Source organism: Chiloscyllium punctatum, chromosome 12 (genome assembly GCF_047496795.1).
Source record: "Chiloscyllium punctatum isolate Juve2018m chromosome 12, sChiPun1.3, whole genome shotgun sequence".
NCBI lineage: Eukaryota > Metazoa > Chordata > Chondrichthyes > Orectolobiformes > Hemiscylliidae > Chiloscyllium > Chiloscyllium punctatum.
In genome coordinates, this window is record NC_092750.1 from 42,952,268 (window position 1) to 42,970,222 (window position 17,955).

At 40.6% G+C, this 17,955-nt stretch overlaps 1 protein-coding gene across 4 annotated transcripts in view; it reads right to left on the minus strand.

Annotated features, from left to right (window-relative positions):
- prickle2b (prickle homolog 2b) overlaps positions 1-16,734 on the minus strand; it is a 286,023-nt gene extending 269,289 nt beyond the window's left edge. For 3 of the 4 annotated variants that reach the window (XM_072582475.1, XM_072582477.1, XM_072582476.1), the window contains exons 1-2: positions 16,622-16,734; positions 16,355-16,497 (exon numbers count right to left, since the gene is read on the minus strand). Coding sequence is in view for 1 of the 4 variants with exons in the window: in XM_072582473.1 (XP_072438574.1) it covers positions 209-250 (42 nt within the window). In the remaining 3 variants the exon portion in view is untranslated. Of the gene's footprint in view, positions 1-208; positions 572-1,964; positions 3,885-16,354; positions 16,498-16,621 lie in introns of all 4 variants that reach the window. The other variant, XM_072582473.1, reaches the window with a different exon arrangement.
- Between the last annotated feature and the right edge of the window lie 1,221 nt (positions 16,735-17,955).

Genomic DNA, 17,955 nt, shown 5'->3' on the forward strand with positions numbered 1-17,955 from the left:
CGCGCCCCGATCTCCAAAAACAAACAGGCCAGTCTGGTTACAGTGACGACCTTGCACTGTAACCAGACAACTTCCTAATCTTTGCAGGATATTTCAGTTTCGGTTATGTCCGCGATTGGGGGTGAGAGGAAGGTTAGCACAAGACACTCGCACGCAAGGTGAAACGGAATGCCCGATAACACAACATAGTTCAACCCAACATACTCACCCATCTGCTAGAGTTTCGCTTTTTCGAGCTACGATTGAACATGTCAAAGTAGGTCAGTGTCGCTTAGTCAAAGAGCTCTGTTAGTACTAATACTAAAGAGAGAAAAAATATAGCCGACTGCGTAACCACAGATCCTGAGAGTGGCGCTCGCGTACCCCACCAGTTCTCGACAATATTGTGAATGGAAATTCCCTGTCTTCCGGTCACTCATCCCGCCCCTGTAACTGAGTGGCAACAGTATTCACCAGCTGGAGCGTTTTAATTTTAGATTTGGTGTTGCAGTTTGCTTTAAACACACAGAATTCAGCTTGTGCTCTTTTTGATCACTTTAAATCAATTTGAGATAACGGAAAACTGCTTCTCCTGGAAACAACAGAAAAGCAAGGAGTAAAAAGCTGATCTTCAAGTGAACCAGATAAAGAGAAGTTCTTTATATCAATAACCTAAAGATGGCTTAACCGGTTCAAAACTGTAAACAGACTACACCAAAAATACACCTCCTCCCAGCTATTTTAAAATTGCAAGAGGGACCGAACAATAATGGGATCCACACCCGAGTCCTGAGACATGAATAATTAGAACAGGGAGCTTAAATCGTTTAGACAAGAACGGACAGAAGGAAGCTTTGAAAAGCACAAACCATTATGCAATATTAATAATCGAATAAAAATTCGAGATAATAAATTCTAGGTTCCTACCAAAGGTGCAACAGGATACAAAGCGTTAGGGCAGGAGCAACATCAGTGGCGATTACAGCAGTTTTAAGTGGATTCGAAGGGTCTGCGTTAGGAAAAGACAGGTGTCCCTTTCTGACTCTCTTCATCATTCCAGAATATCTGGAGCTCAGAAGTGCTTAAAGGGGCCTTCCCAGTTACAATAGCAATTTTGATGACTGAGAGGATTTGGGTTTTGAAATAGTCCACATTGTCGAGATAAAGGTGCAAGGCGTTTAAAAAAAAACGAAAAGCCTTTAAGGTTTAAGCGATTAAATGAATCCAAGAAATTCCATTTCAATGTAGAAAAATTAAGCCAGAATAATATGAAAATGGATTAAAGTTGAAGTCAAAATGTGTCACATTCGACTCCTTAAAAATACAACACTTCTCCACAAATCGACATTTGTTCTGCAAACGCTAATAGCGATTTGTAATCGAAATACAGTTCGCACACATTGCAACGATCTTTAAAACGACAATTATTGTTTTAAAACGTCTCCAAAAGCGCTCCCATCAATCGCTTCATTACATATGTTACACCCATGTAATGATTTATAATTATTTAAATTAAATTAAGGCAACAGCCGGACCAAAAGTCAAGTCACGTGCTTAGGTCGTCAGACGTATTGCACCGTGGGAATGAAAGATAAAACCTTAATATACAAAGGCAACATTAAAGCAATAGTGAAAATGTCAGTTGTACCTTTTGATTGCCTCACGTTTTCGGTAAAGTGTTACAATTGCTTTCAATAAAAAAAAGTAGCCAAGAGTAAATTGTGAAAAAAATTCTAGGAATTATTTTTCCTCATCTTTTGTTAGATAACCTGCACTATTGCGTTGCATAACGGTTACCTATTGGTAAACTATTAAGAATGGAGAGACCTCGTAAACAAGTAGTGGTGTAATTTTTAAAGCTGAGGCATGCTTTAAGAAATGCGGGATTTGCGGTTGTAAACCATTACAATGACTGTCACCGATTCCTTTTCCACTTACAATTTCATTGTATTAGTTGCTAGGCGACTGAAAAGATTTATAGTCACCTATTGTCAGTTTTACTGGAGCTTTCTCAACCAGCATCAATGTACTCGTCTAAATGGGGAAATTTTTCAACCGAAGCGGATGAAAATATAGATCTAATCTCAAACAGACGTCCGCGATCCACACGCTGTGTTCCAACGTTTGCGAATTGTTTCTTCATAAAGTGACAATTGATATGGTTATTAAAACTTATCCATGTTCAGAACTGTCAGAGCAGGACATATGGCTAGTTCGAAACAGTTCTTTACAGAAACTTCTGAAATGTATTATTCATATGCTCTTTCCGTCCTTCAATAGTTCAAAACTACACGTAACAGCAGTGTCATGAATTTCCTTTAAATCATTGACTTACAACTTATCCTGTGTACACAGTTCCTCTGTGTAAATCACATTGCTCAGCAGTAAACTGGTATGGCTGGAAAATAATTTTCCCCAACGGTAGTTACATGAATGAGGCGGTGCAATAAGGCAGGACCTTCAATGCTGAAAATACATTTATATGGCGTCCAATCAAACCTAAATAAAGACTTGGATTAGGTAATCAAATACGAGGCTTTAGTAGATTAAGGAGACAGTAAGGACTTCAGGCTCCGGAAACCAGTGTCAATAGATGTACAGCAAATAGTGTCTGGGCCCGAAGAGTCCACTTTTCTACTCCTCCGATGCTGTCTGACCTGCTGTGCTTCTCCAGCGCCATATCCATTGATTTTCGTAGATTTAGGATGCTTCTGGAGATGGAGTGAACAGGAGGCGCTAAAATTGCCGCCCTGTTGAGAACTCAGAACACAGCGAACCAGGCCAATTAAATTTCTGGCATCTTACAACACTTCAGCACCCTACCCCACCAACCTCCCAGAATTTTAAACAAATCTTTTAGGTCATCCTTCTTTCAAGAAGATATCAGTCTGTTAATATTATCTTGACATATATAATATTTCTGGTATCATCTTTGTAATCCTTAACATCTTTTTAATATGGCAACCAGAACTTCAGACATTTCTTTATTTTTGGTATAACCTCCCTACTTTTCAAATTTATTCCGTCTCATTAATGCAAGGCTTGATAGGACGGTTGTTTTAAACAGTCTACTTTGAACGCGAAGTAAATCGGAGCAGAAGAACCTAGTTGTCCAGGAGCCCAGATTAAGCCATGTTCAAAACAGGGTGCCATTTTTAACACCAGTAGATAAAAGGAAGTAGTAACTGGCCTTAATGTAACCAGGCTCATCAAGTCAAAGGCCCTCGAAAGAGGAAGAGACAGAAAGGCAACAGCTGATCCAAAGAGCAAAGAGAAAACATTCTCATCAGGAAGTATACCGGTGGCAGCTCAGATCTTCTCAAACAGGGAATTGGGAAATTTAAAAACACTGGAAAATTCACTCTAGCACGATCAGCAAAAAGGTACTGCTCAGAGTGGGTCTTGTACCGGTTGTTGTAAAGACTAAAATTCTACCAAGTGCGCTATAAAGTATAAAAGGTTTCGTTCATGTTATGAAGGCAATGATCTGCAGTTTAGTGTATTAGCTGATTACATAACGTTTAGTTAACAAGATAAATGCTGCAGATATTGTAATCTGAAACAAAAAGAATGTTGGACAAATACAGGTGATAGAGTCATAAAGACGTACTGCACGAAAACAGACCCTTGTCCAACTCGTCCATGCGAACCAAATATCATAAATTAATCTAGTCCCATTTGGCAGCTCCTGCAACAACAGAGTGACAGAAACAAAGTTGACGTTTTAAACCCAGTATGACTTCTTCAGATGTTTAGTTGACATTGACTTTCGTGTATGTGCAATCTTGTTGTATGATCCCGAGTCATTGATAATTCAATTTTTTTTGGTATTGTTGCAAACTCCGAGGAGACCAGTCTAGAAATAAAATCTTGCGTTTCTTTGAGTTACTATCCCGGTGAGGCAACTGTAAACCAAAATAAATCACATTTGTTAATAACACCATGAAGAAATTACTAAACAAAATTCCACTTGTTGTAACTTTCACATTCAGAATAACATAACTACTAAACCTCAAAACAGTAAATTTCACATTAGCCATTACAATGATATATTTTGCAATCTCAGTGCTCAGCACAAATAGTTGTACAGCTTTACAATATGCTTTTCTTTATTCATGCAGAGTCCTATCAGGAAACAGCTTTCATCTTTCAGTTTCACAAGTACAACCACTTTAGGCAATACACATTTCTAGAAACCTGTTAAAGGAGTCACATTGGACTCAAATGTTAACTTTGTTTCTCTCTACAAATGCTGGCAGACCTGCTGAGTTTCTCCAGCACTGTATTTTTAATCTATGAACTAGGTGTCTCTCAAGTCACAATAATCCTAATGGTGCAGCTTTGGAGTTCGTTTTTAACTGACTAAAAACATCTCAGTTCAAAGCTACCTTTACAACATGCAGTCCTTTAGCATCGCCAAGCTATGCACGCAGCTTCTCTGATTTAAGAATTTCTTAACCAACTTCCAGAGTATGTCAAAGCATTCCCGTATCCTTTTCTGACAACAAAACCTCTTTGCACAGAGTTGCTGTCTACCTTTTCCTTGTGTCTTCCTCTGTTCACTGATCAGATTCACCCTTAAGCTCTGTTTATCGTTCTCCTTTCTGTCTGTAGCACTCTCTGCTGTCGGCCAGCCACGTTATTTTCCTGATGGTATTGGTTGCAGGAAAAAGGTTGCCAAGTTGTACTGGCATTTATTTCCCAGGAAAATTACAATTGATCCAGTTAAAGTTCATGCAAATTCAAACATTTTCAAACATTAGTAAAAAATTAAATTTTTAAAAATCCTACCACATCTTCCAGGTGTGACATTTGATCTTGTTATTCTGTAGCTCACCTTTATGTATTTATATCCCAATACACTATATTATCAAATTAATACAAAAGTTTAAAAGTTCACATTCTTGAGTAAATTAATCTTCTCAGTCTTAACTGGCCTGCCCCATTTCTGGGAGATTGTGTTCCCTGATTTTAGAGTCACCGGCAAAGTGAAAGATCCCAAACCTATTCCTGCTAAGAATTTTGTAACTTTCAATGAAATCACGTCTCTGAAATTTCTGGCAATATACGGGCAATCTAGTCAATTTCTCCAAATAGCAATCCTACCATTCTGGGGATAAGTCTGGTGAACTCCTTGATGTAATCCCTCTACAGCAGGAACATCCTTCCTTGGATAAGGGGACCAAACTGCACACAAAACTCCAGCTGCATTCTCACCCAGGCTCAATATAAGTGCAGCAAGACATATTTCCTCTTGTACTCAAATTCCCTTATAATGAAAGCCAACAAATCATATGCCTTTCTAATTTCTTGCTGTAACTGCATGCTAGCTTCAGTGAGTCAAGAACAAAAATACCCAAGTCACTTTGGAAATCAACACTTTCTAACCTTGCACTATTTGAAAAATACTCTGCATTGTTCTTTTTTCTACCAAAGTGGATAACTTCTCTTATTCTCATTATATTCCATCTGTCATGTTCTTGTCCATTCACTTAGCCTGCTAAATTTCCTTGAAGACTCCATGCAACCTCTTCACAACTCCCATTTGCACCTAATTTTGTATCCTGAACAAATTTGTAAAAATTGCAATTTGGCCACATACCCAAACACAGATCCTTGTAGTACTTCACTGATAATAATCTGCCATCTTGAGATTGGCTGGTTTATCCTGACTGCTTTCTGTCTATTGACCAATTCTCCATCCATTAGCAGTGCATTTGCCCCAATTCCATGTGCTATAATGTTATTTACGAGCTTGTATGGAATTTTAATAAAAGCCTTCTGAAATTTCAAATGCACCACAACCATAGGTTCTCTTTTTACATCCTAAAAAAGGTGCTGTTTGTCAAACATGATTTCCTTTTCATAAATCCATGCTGATTCTGTTCAATTATTTAAGTGCTTTGTTATCACACTTTTTATAAATTAATATTTTAAATACTACTGAAGTCAAACTAATAGGTCTATAGTTCTGTTTCCTCTCTCAATTACTAAGTAACAGAGTCTTGGTTACATTAGCTACTTTCCAGTCTCAAGGAAACTTTCCAGAATTTAGAAAAAATATTCATTCTTTTAGTCATCTCTTAATATTCTGGTATGCATTTTATCTAACCCACAAGATTCATCAATCCAGTCAGAAAAATGATTATTTTAGACCACATTATTAATGCAAACTTTTCAGTTTCACATTTCCTTGACTCATTCTTTGGAGATGCCAGTGCTGGACTGGGGTGTACAAAGTTAAAAATCTCACAGCACCAGGTTATAGTCCAATTGGAAGCACACTAGCTTTCAGAACAATGCCTGATGAAGGAGCGGCACTCCGAAAGCTAGTGTGCTTCCAAATAAACCTGTTGGACTATAACCTGATGCTGTGTGATTTTTAACCTTGACTCATTCTGGAAGACTTTCTGTACCTTCCTCACTGAAGAGGAGCACAAAGCATTTTAGCTTCTCCAGCATTTGTTCTCTATTATGAATTAATTTTTCACCTGTAAAGGACTAACATCTTTTCCTTTCCATATACATAAAGATGTTTTTATCATCTATCTTTAAATTTAGTTGCTTGCACCCATGTTCTCTTTTCCCTTTGTTAGTTTCTTAGTCATTGTTTGCTGGATTCTAAATTGATTCCAATCCTCAGCCTTATCATTTACTGACATTGTCATAAGCCACTTCTTTTGATTTAAAAATTGTATTCATTTTTGTTAAGTACAGTGGATCCACCTTTCCTGTTGGGTTTTGTGCCTTAGAAGAATGTAGATCTATTAGAAGACCATATACTACCACTAAAAATACTAGACATTGTCTCTCAAATATTTAAATGTATTTCCAAAACCACAGCCAACTCACCCTTCATACCTTCAGTTCCCTCTGTTCAGATTTAGGACTTTTATTTCAGAATAAACTAAATCACTTTCAAACTTAATGTAAAACTCTTGTCATATTGGGGGTCACATTTCCTAATGATTCCTTTACAGCAAGATAATGGATTAACCCCATCAGATGACATAATACAAGATATCCCAATCTCTAGTTGGTTTCTCAATGTATTGATTCAGACACCCACGCACACTTTAGGAACACACCATCGACCGCATTATTGGAGGTGTAGTGGACAGCGAAGAGGATTACCTCAGATTACAACAGGATCTGGACCAGATGGGCCAATGGGCTGAGAAGTGGCAGATGGAGTTTAATTCAGATAAATGCAAGGTGTTCCTTTTTGGGAAGACACATCTTAGCAGGAATTATACACTTAATGGTAAGGTCCTAGGGAGTGTTGCTGAACAAACAGACCTTGGAGTGCAGGTTCATAGCTCCTTGAAAGTGGAGTCGCAGGTAGATAGGATAGTGAAGGTGGCGTTTGGTAGGCTTTCCTTTATTGGTCAGAGTATTGAGTACAGGAGTTGGGAGGTCATGTTGCAGCTATACAGGACATTGGTTAGGCCACTGTTGGAATATTGCAAGCAATTCTGGTCTCCTTCCTATTGGAAGGATGTTGTGAAACTTGAAAGGGTTCAGAAAAGATTTACAAGGATGTTGTCAGGGTTGGAGGAGTTGAGCTACAGGGAGGGGCTGAACAGGCTGGGACTGTTTTCCCTGGAGCGTTTAAGGCTGAGGGGTGACCTTATAGAGATTTACAAAATTATGAGGGGCATGAATAGGATAAATAGACAAAGTCTTTTCCCTGGGGTCAGGGAGTCCAGACTAGAGGGCATAGGGTGAGAGGGGAAAGATATAAAAGAGACCTAAGGGGCAACGTTTTCACGCAGAGGGTGGTATGTGTATGAAATGAGCTGCCAGAGGATGTGGTGGAGGCTGGTACAATTGCAACATTTAAGAGGCATTTGGATGGGTGTAGGAATAGGAAGGGTTTGGAGGGATATAGGCTGGGTGCTGGCAGGTGGGACTAGATTGGGTTGGGATATCTGGTCGGTATGGACAGGTTGGTCTGAAGGGTCTGTTTCCATGCTGTACATCTCTATGACTCTAATCAGATTCACCCAGTGTATATATAAAGACGTCATTTCTTACTTTATAAAATCACATTACTTGCATGTGTAACTTCTTGATTTATATCTTGCAAACATTACCACTACAGTTTGGTGGCCTATAAACAACTTACACCAATGTTTCCTGCCCATTTTGTCTTAGTTCCGCCCAAACGTATTCGCCATCTAGAAGCTTTAAACAATGATCCACTCTGATCCTGTCTTTTAGCAACAGTGCTCTTACACTCCTTTCCAATCCATCTATTCTTTGAGTGATAAAAATCTATGAATACTTTATTCCAAGTCCTGGTCACCCATAACCCACCTCTCCAATGAAGTCAATTAAATCAAACCCACTTACCTCTTATTTGCACCTTTAAATAATTTCAGCAAACTTCATTTGTCCTCAATTTTTTGAAATTCTTCAGACTTGAACATCTCTACATCAATTACTATCAATAGTACTTTGTTATCTATCTTGGAATGGTCCTATCCCTGTCGAAAACATCCCTTTGTAACTGAGGTGCCTATATGCTTTTTAAAATCATTGAATGTTCCCTTATGTCTTTATTGATTCATGGAGATCCACTAGTACTATTTGTTCTTTCCTTTTGGAAAAAAACTTATTTCTTCTACATTTTACTGAACACCACTTTCTACTGTTAACAGTATTGTCAAATGACTATACGATCCCATTTTACCTCTCCTCCAATCATTAACAGGGGGATCGAGTTTAAGAGCCACGAGGTTTGTTGCAGCTCTACAAAAATCTGGCAAGCCCACACTGGGAAAATTGCGTTCAGTTCTGGTCACCCAATTACAGCAAAAATGCGGAGGCTTTGGAGAGGGTGCAAAGAAGGTTTACCAGGATGCTGCCTGGACTGGAGGGCTTGGCTTACGAACAGAGGTTGACTAAACTCGGACTTTTCTCTCTGAAGAAGAGGAGGAAGCGAGGTGACCTGATCAAGGTATACAAGGTAATGAGAAGCATGAATGGCCAGAGACTTTACCCCAGGGCAGGACTGACTGCCATGAGGGGTCACAGTTTTAAGATGTTAGGAGAAAGGTATAGAGGAGATGTCAGAGGTGGGTTCTTTACGCAGAGAGTTGTGAACGCATTCCATGCACCGTCAGCGATGATGGTGGCAGCAGAGTCACTAGGGACATTCAAGTGACTGCGGGACATTCACATGGACAGCAGTAAATTGAGAAGTGCGTAGGTTATTTTATTTTAGATTAGGATTAATCCTCAGCACATTGTGGGGCGAAGGGCTGTACCTCACTGTGTGCTATGTCCTTTTGGTCTATCCTGTGGCTCATTAAGGCGCATACGATCATCTAAGATGATCTATTAAGGAGGCCTAACCAGCCTCTCCTCAAACTCAAACCCTCCATTCCTGGCACCATCCTGAAATCTTTTCTGAACTCTCTCCAGCTTAATAATATTCTTTTTATAACAAGGTGACCAGAACTGGACACAGTACTCCAGAAGAGTCCTTACCGATGTCCTCTACAACCTCAACACAGAATCCATACTCCTATTCTCAAAAGGTCTGAGCAATAAAGACAAATATGCTAAACACGTTCTTAACCATCCTGTCTTCATGTGATGCAAACTTCAAAGAACTACGTACCTGAACCCCAAGGTCTCCCTGTTCTATAACCCTAATTGTACAAGTCCTGCCCTTGTTTGTTTTATCAAATTACAATACCTTCATTCAAATTAAACTCTATCCCAACCCTTGGTGGTAAAGAATTCCAAAATTAACAAATCAAGAGAAGAAACTTATCATCTCAATCAGAAACAGAACATACCAGGAATAGACTGTCCATCACTTCACGCCTGCTTTACAATTTGACAAGATTGTGGCTAATATGATTCTGGTCTCAACTCCACTTTCATGACTGCCCCTGGAACCCAAGACTCCCTTGTCCAAAAATATCTATAAATTCAATGACCCAGATTCTAAATGATCATTGCTAAATTCCAAAACTGCGCCCCCATGTTATAGATCCTCTAGCTAGTGAGGCAACAACCTGTCTCGACCCTATCATGGTCCTTCAGAATCTAGCAGATCTCAAGACCACCTCACATTCTTCTAAACTCTAGAGTCTATAGGCCTAATTTCCCTACTATCTCATGACAGAGCAGCACACCCATTCCAAGAACAAATTTAGTGATACTTCATTGTACCATCTGTAATGAGTATAACCTTCCAAAAGCATGGAGCTCCAAACCCACGTAGTAATCCAAGTGCAGTCACACTACCACCCTGTGCAACTTCAGTAACTCTTTCTTGTTCTTCTCTCCCAACCAACATGCGGTAAGGGTAACAGGCACAGAGCTAGAGGATTCAGGAGAGGTGACTAAGAATACAGGTGAAGGCAGAGCAGTAGACATTGTCTATATTGACTTTAGTAAGGTTAGATCACAGGAGATCCAAGGAGAGCTAGCCTATTGGATACAAAATTGGCTTGGTGGTAGGAGACAGAGGGTGGTGGTAGACGGTCGTTGTTTAGACTGGAGGCCTGTGACCAGCGGCATGCCTCAAAGATCATTGCTGGGTCTACTGCTGTTCTTCAATTATTTCAACTATCAGGATGAAAATATAGGAGGCATGGTTACTAAGTTTGTGGATGAGACCAAAATTTGTGGTACAGTGAAGAACACAACACAATCTTGATCCACTGAGATAAAGAAGGGCAGATGGAGTTTAATTCAGATAAATGTGAGGTTTTGCATTTTGGCAAGACAAACCAGGGTAGTATTTATACCGTTACTGGTAGGGTCCTGCGGATTGTTGTTGAACAGAGACCTGTAGGGGTGCAGGTATGTAGTTTCTCGAAAGTGGCATCATAGGTAGACAGGGGGGTGAAGAAAGCATTTGGCATGGTTGTCTTCATTGGTCAAAGCATCGAGTTCAGGAGTTGGGGCATCATATCCCAGCTGTACATGACATTGTTAAGGCCATATTTGGAGTACTGCAGAGAATTCTGGTCACCCTGCTATAGGAACTAAAGTTACTAAACTGGAAAGGGTGCACGAAGATTTACAAGCATGTGACTGAGACTGGAAGGTTTGAGGCAGAAGAGGGTGGATAGGCTGGGACCTTTTGCTCTTGAGCATAGGATGCTGAGGGGTGACCTTATAGAGGCTCATAAAATCTTGAGGCAAAAATAAGGTGAATAGCGAAGGTCTCTTTCCCAGGATGTAGGAGTCCAAAACTAGAGAGAATAGATTTAAAGTGAGAGGGGAAAGATTTAAAAGGGACCTGGAGCACAGAGGACAGCGTGAATTTGGAACGAGCTGTGTCAGAAAAAGGGGTAGAGACAGGTAAATTTACAACATTTAAAAGACATTTGGGCAGGTATGTGGATCAGAAGGGTATAGAGGGATAATCATGAAACACAGGCAAATAGGATTAGTTCCATTTAGGAAACCTGATCTGCATAGACGAGTTCGGCTGAAGGATCTGTTTCTGTGCTTTATGACTTTGAGCCTAAACTGGGATAAGAAATGTTTTTCTAGAGTAGCTGACATACTGCAAAGGCACAAAGACAAAATTAATAATTCCTTTAAAAGGGAGTCTGTAAATGTTTATTTGACATCTACATTTTTTTCTGTTGAACATGGATTTTAAGTTTGCGATAATTATTTTTGAGTGGCAACACATACGTTAACTTGAAGGAAAATGGGTGTTTGGCCTGCGCTGATCAGAAGATGGTGTACAGGCAAGCAATTTAATGGAGTCACTGATCGAAGGTCCAGGATAGATATGCATTGACATTGTGAAATAATTATACAGAATGTTTTACACACAAACTTAAAAAGAAATGCTGGGTGGAAGTGGGTACTGCAGATGTTGGGAGATTAGAGTCAAAATTAGAATAGGGCTGGAAAAGCATAGCAGGTCAGGCAGCATCAGAGGTCTCATTCCTGATGAAGGGTTTTTGCCCAAAATGCCAATTTTCCTGCTCCTCGGATGCTGCCTGACCTACTGTGCTTTTCCAGAACTAATCTTGAGAAAAAGAAATGCACCCATCAGTACTCATACTCAGGACAAGTTTTTGCCCAGTATACTATTTCTCACCATTATCCTTTTATTCTTCCACATCTCTCATGTTTGTTCCAAGGTTCCCTCAAACATGTTGATACTTATCTGCTTAAAAAGCCCATGTAGCATTATACAAGGAAAATTCTCTTAAATTCTTTATTGGTTCATTAGTGACTATTTTATTATGTCCCATTGCTGTGGACCGATTCAGGTAGATATAGTTTTTTCACATTTTCATCAAAATCTTTCAGTAATTTTAATTTTAGAGTTCTATCATGTCTGATAATTGTAGATATTTTAAAATAAGACTGTTCAGATATGCTGTGACACACTTCTAAAGCAGGCAAAACTTGAACCCACAGCTTCATGGTTCAGTTAGGGAGACTCCCACTGTGCCATACAAACTATTAGGAGGGACACTATATTAAAGTTTTTAATTGCATGCAAGCGGTGGCAATAACTGGGCATTCATTGAGATTTTTCCTCTTGTAGGAGGAACAAACTGAGACATCTGTGGAGAGTAACATCTCAAACTTTCAAGAAAATCCACAGCTTCCGAATACTATTCATCCACAGGCCTGTACTTTGTTAGACCTCTGAGGTTTTATATACCTGCCATGATACTCAGTGACGGATGTATGCGTTTTCCCAGATCTTTGTTCCTCCACCCTATTAAGTGCCTTATTGTCTACTGAATACAAAAATTAAGTTTCAGAATGGTTCCTGAGATGCACAAGTTTTATTGTAAGGAACAACAAGCGATAGTTAACAAAGGTGTAAGGTCTAATGAATGTTTCAAAATCTTGATTTGTATTTTTGGAAATCAGGGAATATTTCTATCGACACTTTCTTTGGAGAATAAAAAGGTAGACTGCATAGTAGATTATAAAACATTAGACATAGGAGTGGAAGCAAGGCCATTCGGCCCATCGAGTCCACTCTGCCAGTTAATCATGGCTGATTCCACTTACTCACTCTCTCCCTGTAGCCCTTAATTCCTTGCGAGAGCAAGAATTGATCAATCTCTGCCTTGAAGATACCCAACGTCCCAGCCTCTACTGTACTCCATAGCAATGAATTCCATAGGCCCACCACTCTATGGCTGAAGAAATGTCTCCTCATTTCTGTTCTAAATTGACCCCCTCTAATTTCAAAGGTTATGTCCCCAGGTCCTAGGCTCCCCGCCTAATGGAAACAACTTCCCAGCATCCACCCTTTCTAAGCCATGCATTATCTTGTACGTTTCTTTTAGATCTCCCCTCAACCTTCTAAACTCTAATGAATACAATCCCAGGATCCTCAGCTGATCACCATATGTTAGGCCTACCATTCCAGGGATCATCCATGTGAATTCCGCTGGACACGCTCCAGTGCCAGTAGGTCCTTTCTGAGATGTGGGACCCAAAATTGGACACAGTATTCTAAATGGGGCCTAACTAGAGCTTTATAAAGTCTCAGAAGTATATCGCTGCTTTTATATTCCAACCCTCTTGAGATAAACGATAACATTACATTTGCTTTCTTAATCACCTGCAAATCAATCTTTAGAGAATCCTAGCACTCCCAGATCTCTTTGTATTTTGGCTTAATGAATTTTCTAACTGTTTAAAAATAGTCCATGCCTATATTCTTTTGTCTAAAGTGCAAGACCTCACACTTGCTCATGTTGAATTTTATCAGCCTAGACCACTCTCCTAAACTGTACATTTTTCTGCAGCCTCCCCATCTCCTCAGCACTACCTGCCTGTCCACCTAACTTTGTATCATTGACGAATTTCGCCAGAATGCTCCCGTCGCTTCATCCAGATCATTAATATATGAAGTGAACAGCTGCAGCCCCAACACTGAACCCTGCAGGACCCCACTTGTCACCAGCTGCCATTCCGAAAAGAACCTTTTAAAACTCTCTGCCTTCTGTCAGACAGCCAATCCCCCAGTTCATGCCAGTAGCTCACCTCGAACACCATGGGCCCTTGCCTTTCTCAGCAGCCTCCCGTGAGGCACCTTAACAAAGGTCTTTTGGAAGTCTAGTTAGATGACATCCACTGGGTTTCCCTGGTCTAAGCTACTTGTTACCTCTTCAAAAGAATTCTAACAGGTTGGTCAGGCACGACCTACCCTTACTAAATCCATGCGGATTTAGTCTCTGCACTTCCAAGAATTTAGAAATCGCATCCTTAACGATGCATTGTAGAATTTTACCTACAACTGAGTTTAGGCTAATCGGCCTATAATTTTCCATCTTTTGTCTTGATTCTTTCTTGAACCGGGGGTTACAACAGCAATTTTCCAATCATCTGGGATTTTCCCTGACTCCAGTGATTTTTCAATGATCACAGTCAGCGCCTCCACTATTTCCTCAGCCACGTCTCTCAGAACTCTAGAATGTAGCCCATTGGGGCCAGGAGATTTACCGATTTTTAGACCTTTTGCTTTTCTTGCACTTTCTTTTTCGTAATGGCTACCATACTCACCTCTGCCCTCCAACTCTACTTAATTGTTGGGATATTACTTATGTCTTCCATTGTGAAGACTGACACAAAGTACTTATTAAGTTCTTCAGATATTTCCTTATCTCCCAGCACTAGTCTTCCAGCATCAATTTGGAGTGGTCCAATTTCTACTTTTGCCTTCGTTTGTTTCTTATATATTGAAATGAACTTTTACTATCATTTCTAATATTACTAGCTTGCTTATCTTCATATTTGATCCTCTCCTTCCTTATTTCTCTCTTTGTTATCCTCTGTTTGTTTTTGTAGTCTTCCCAATCTTCTGATTTCCCAGTGCTCTTGGCCACTTTATAGGCTCTCTGTTTTTCTTTGATACATTTCTTGACTTCCTTTGTCAGCCATGGCTGTCTCACCCCTCCCCAGATAACCTCTTTTTTTCCTTTGGGATGAACCTCTGTACTGTGTCCTCAATTACACCCAGAAACTCCTGCCATTGCTCAACTGTCTTCCCCAATAGGCTCTGCTTCCAGTCAATTTTCATTAGTTCCTCTCTTATGCCCCTGTAATTATGTGTAATAAGCCAGACTTTAAAAAGATCTTAAAGTAAGGGAACACTGGGGAGGCAGCGATCATAATATGGTAGAGTTCAGTCTACAGTTTGAAAGACAGAAGGTAAGCAGCAATGTAGTGGCAATTTCTCTGAACTAGAAATATAGTGGGTTCTGTGGGGGGCAGCAACACAAATCTCCTCACACCCCTCCTTTCATGAACTGCACAAGGGATAAATGTGAAAAAAAAATTACCTTTATTTAACTATAAAACCATTACATCAAATTTTGCCTTCTGTCTTTCAAACTGCAGAATGAACTCTACCATATTATGATCGCTGCCTCCCCAATGTTCCCTTACTTTAAGATCTTTTTTAAAGTCTGGCTTATCACACATAACTAAGTGCAGAATAGCCTTGTGGGCTCCATCACAAGCTGTTCCAAAAAGCCATCCTGTAAGCATTCCGTGAATTCCCTTTCTTTGGATCCACTGGCAACATTATTCACCCAGTCCGCCTGCATATTGAAGTTCCCTATGATCACCATGACCTTGCCTTTCTAACATGCCCTATCTATTTCCTGGTACATCTTGGGTCCCCGGTCATGACCGCTGCTGGGAGGTCAGTACATAACTCCCATTGTACTGTAAGGGAAGCAGCAATGTAGTGGCAATTTCTCTGAACTAGAAATATAGGGGGTTCTTGGGGGGCAGCGACACAAATCTCCTCACACGCCTCCTTTCATGAACTGCACAAGGGATAAATGTGAAAAAAAATTAATTCACCCCTCTGTAATTCATAATTCAGTCCAAATTCATACCTGACGAGGATCTTTCAAAGCATCAAAATGAGAGTTTAAAAGGTTGTTAAATCGCAGTCTGTTCCAAAGCATTCGGTTGAAGATAAAATCATGTGCCCTTAAACCTGACAGTTACATGTTTTTGATTTACGAAGCAGGCAACCCACCACTCCCAATTCCTGATTGCAAACCTGCTGGCTCCTTCTCAAAATGATCGGGCTGGGTGGGTGGAGGAGAGAGAAGACAGACAGAGAAGAGCTTCCATTTTACCACTACACCAATGAAGGTTTACTCCAAAGAGAGAACGAAATCGTCTTTTACTCCGTGCAAAACAAGAAGTCAAAACATTTGATTCGGACATGCAGACCTTTTAACATTTGCAGCACAAACAGTGGCGGCGGGGGGGGGGGGGGGAAGAACTGCACCTCCACCAGCCACGCTGCACCATAACCGGGGTGGTAGGGGTTACAGGTACAGCCAGAAATCCCCCCCGGATGCTCAACTGTCACCGAAACAACATCAACACAAACCTGAAAACAGCCGAGTTCAACGACAGTCGCGTTGGGTCAGCGCCTTCACAGATTAAAAGAGAACTGAACCTTTATTGCCCCCCCCGATTCTCAAAGGTTTCACTCCGGAAGGACCGGCGTCGCTCTGAGGGAGAACCCAAAGGCTGCGGCAAACGGTGATGGGGGGAGAAATAAAAAGAGAGACACACATTTAACTAGGATACATTTTACAGCAAATACCGTTACGGTTGGGATGCAGCGACCGTTACGGCACCAGCCGAGACCTACCTGTGGGCGCGGCGCGAGCTGAAGGACGGCGCGCGGCCAGCCGGCCGGCGGGAGTGGGGAGAGGGGGTGAGTAGGCACGCGCTCGCACCACGTGCCGTCCGCCCCGCGCGCGCGTCACACGAAGCGGCACCTGAGGCAGCGCTGCACTCCCCCGGTTACATAACCTGCAACCTCCCACACTCCAAACATAGGATAGCAGTTGCAACCGTCATCCGGCTCTCTGCGCTCTGCACCTTCAATACACCCGGGGGCAATGAACCAGCGGCAACACCTCCCCGTGTGCGTGGACACTGCGAAACATATTGAGGACCGTGCTCAGCGCACCCTTTTAATGTCAGCGTCCCGGTGCAACAGAAACCGGTATGTGTTTCTTTTACTGCCACAACATGAACCCTCTACGTTTCTGCGCATCCGATGTAAGACTTTGTTTCGAACAATATCACCTTCCCCAGTGATTAAGCAACAAGTGAAAATGTGCTGTTTTTCTCATGACTTTGAGTGATATGACTTGTGGAACAGGTACCTAGCCATAGTGCCGGATTCAGGCAGAAGCTAACTTTCACTTTGGGGTCTCTTAAATCGGGAACAAAAATGACTACACTTCAAGTTTTACCATAGTCGGTTAAAAATAAAGGATACGTCAAACTAAAGACATTTTTGTTCTGTTATGTCAAAATATAATTATTTGGATCCTCAGTTATTGTATGGTGTGGTCCTGCGTGTACACACTCCCAGCCTCCATTCAAGAAATTACAAAACTCAAATTCGCAGGCTCTTAATGAACTGCCACACAACCGCCTGAACTGCTGTGCTCTTCCAGCACCACGAATCCACAAGAGATCAAAAACAACTCAATAGCACCGCCCCTTTCTCTTCATGTTTATCATAAAGATGTCATAAATATCATGTTTAATTTAGATATTTCCGATCGCCTAAATGAAAGTTGGTCTTTAAAGGCGTTAAAATATATATATTTTTTAAAATGAATTTTAAAACGCATTCCTTTGAAAAGACCGAAAAATCTAATAAAGCGCGAGGAAAATGATACTCTCCTTGACGCCAGGTGTGCGTGTGTGTGTGTACATATATGTATACACATATTAAACTGAATTAGATGCATTGCGTTTTTTTATATATGCATAAAGGAGTGGATTCAAAAATAGTCTAGGTTTTGTTTCTCATTATTATAGAGGACTGTTAAAATAAAGAGAATCTTTGAAAGTGTACGTCAGATGACAAAAAGATGTAACAGCTTGAAAGCTGACAATTATTTCACTTCAATAAAGGAGAGAGTCTTAAACGAGTCAGTTCCACCTACAACTTCCACCTCTATT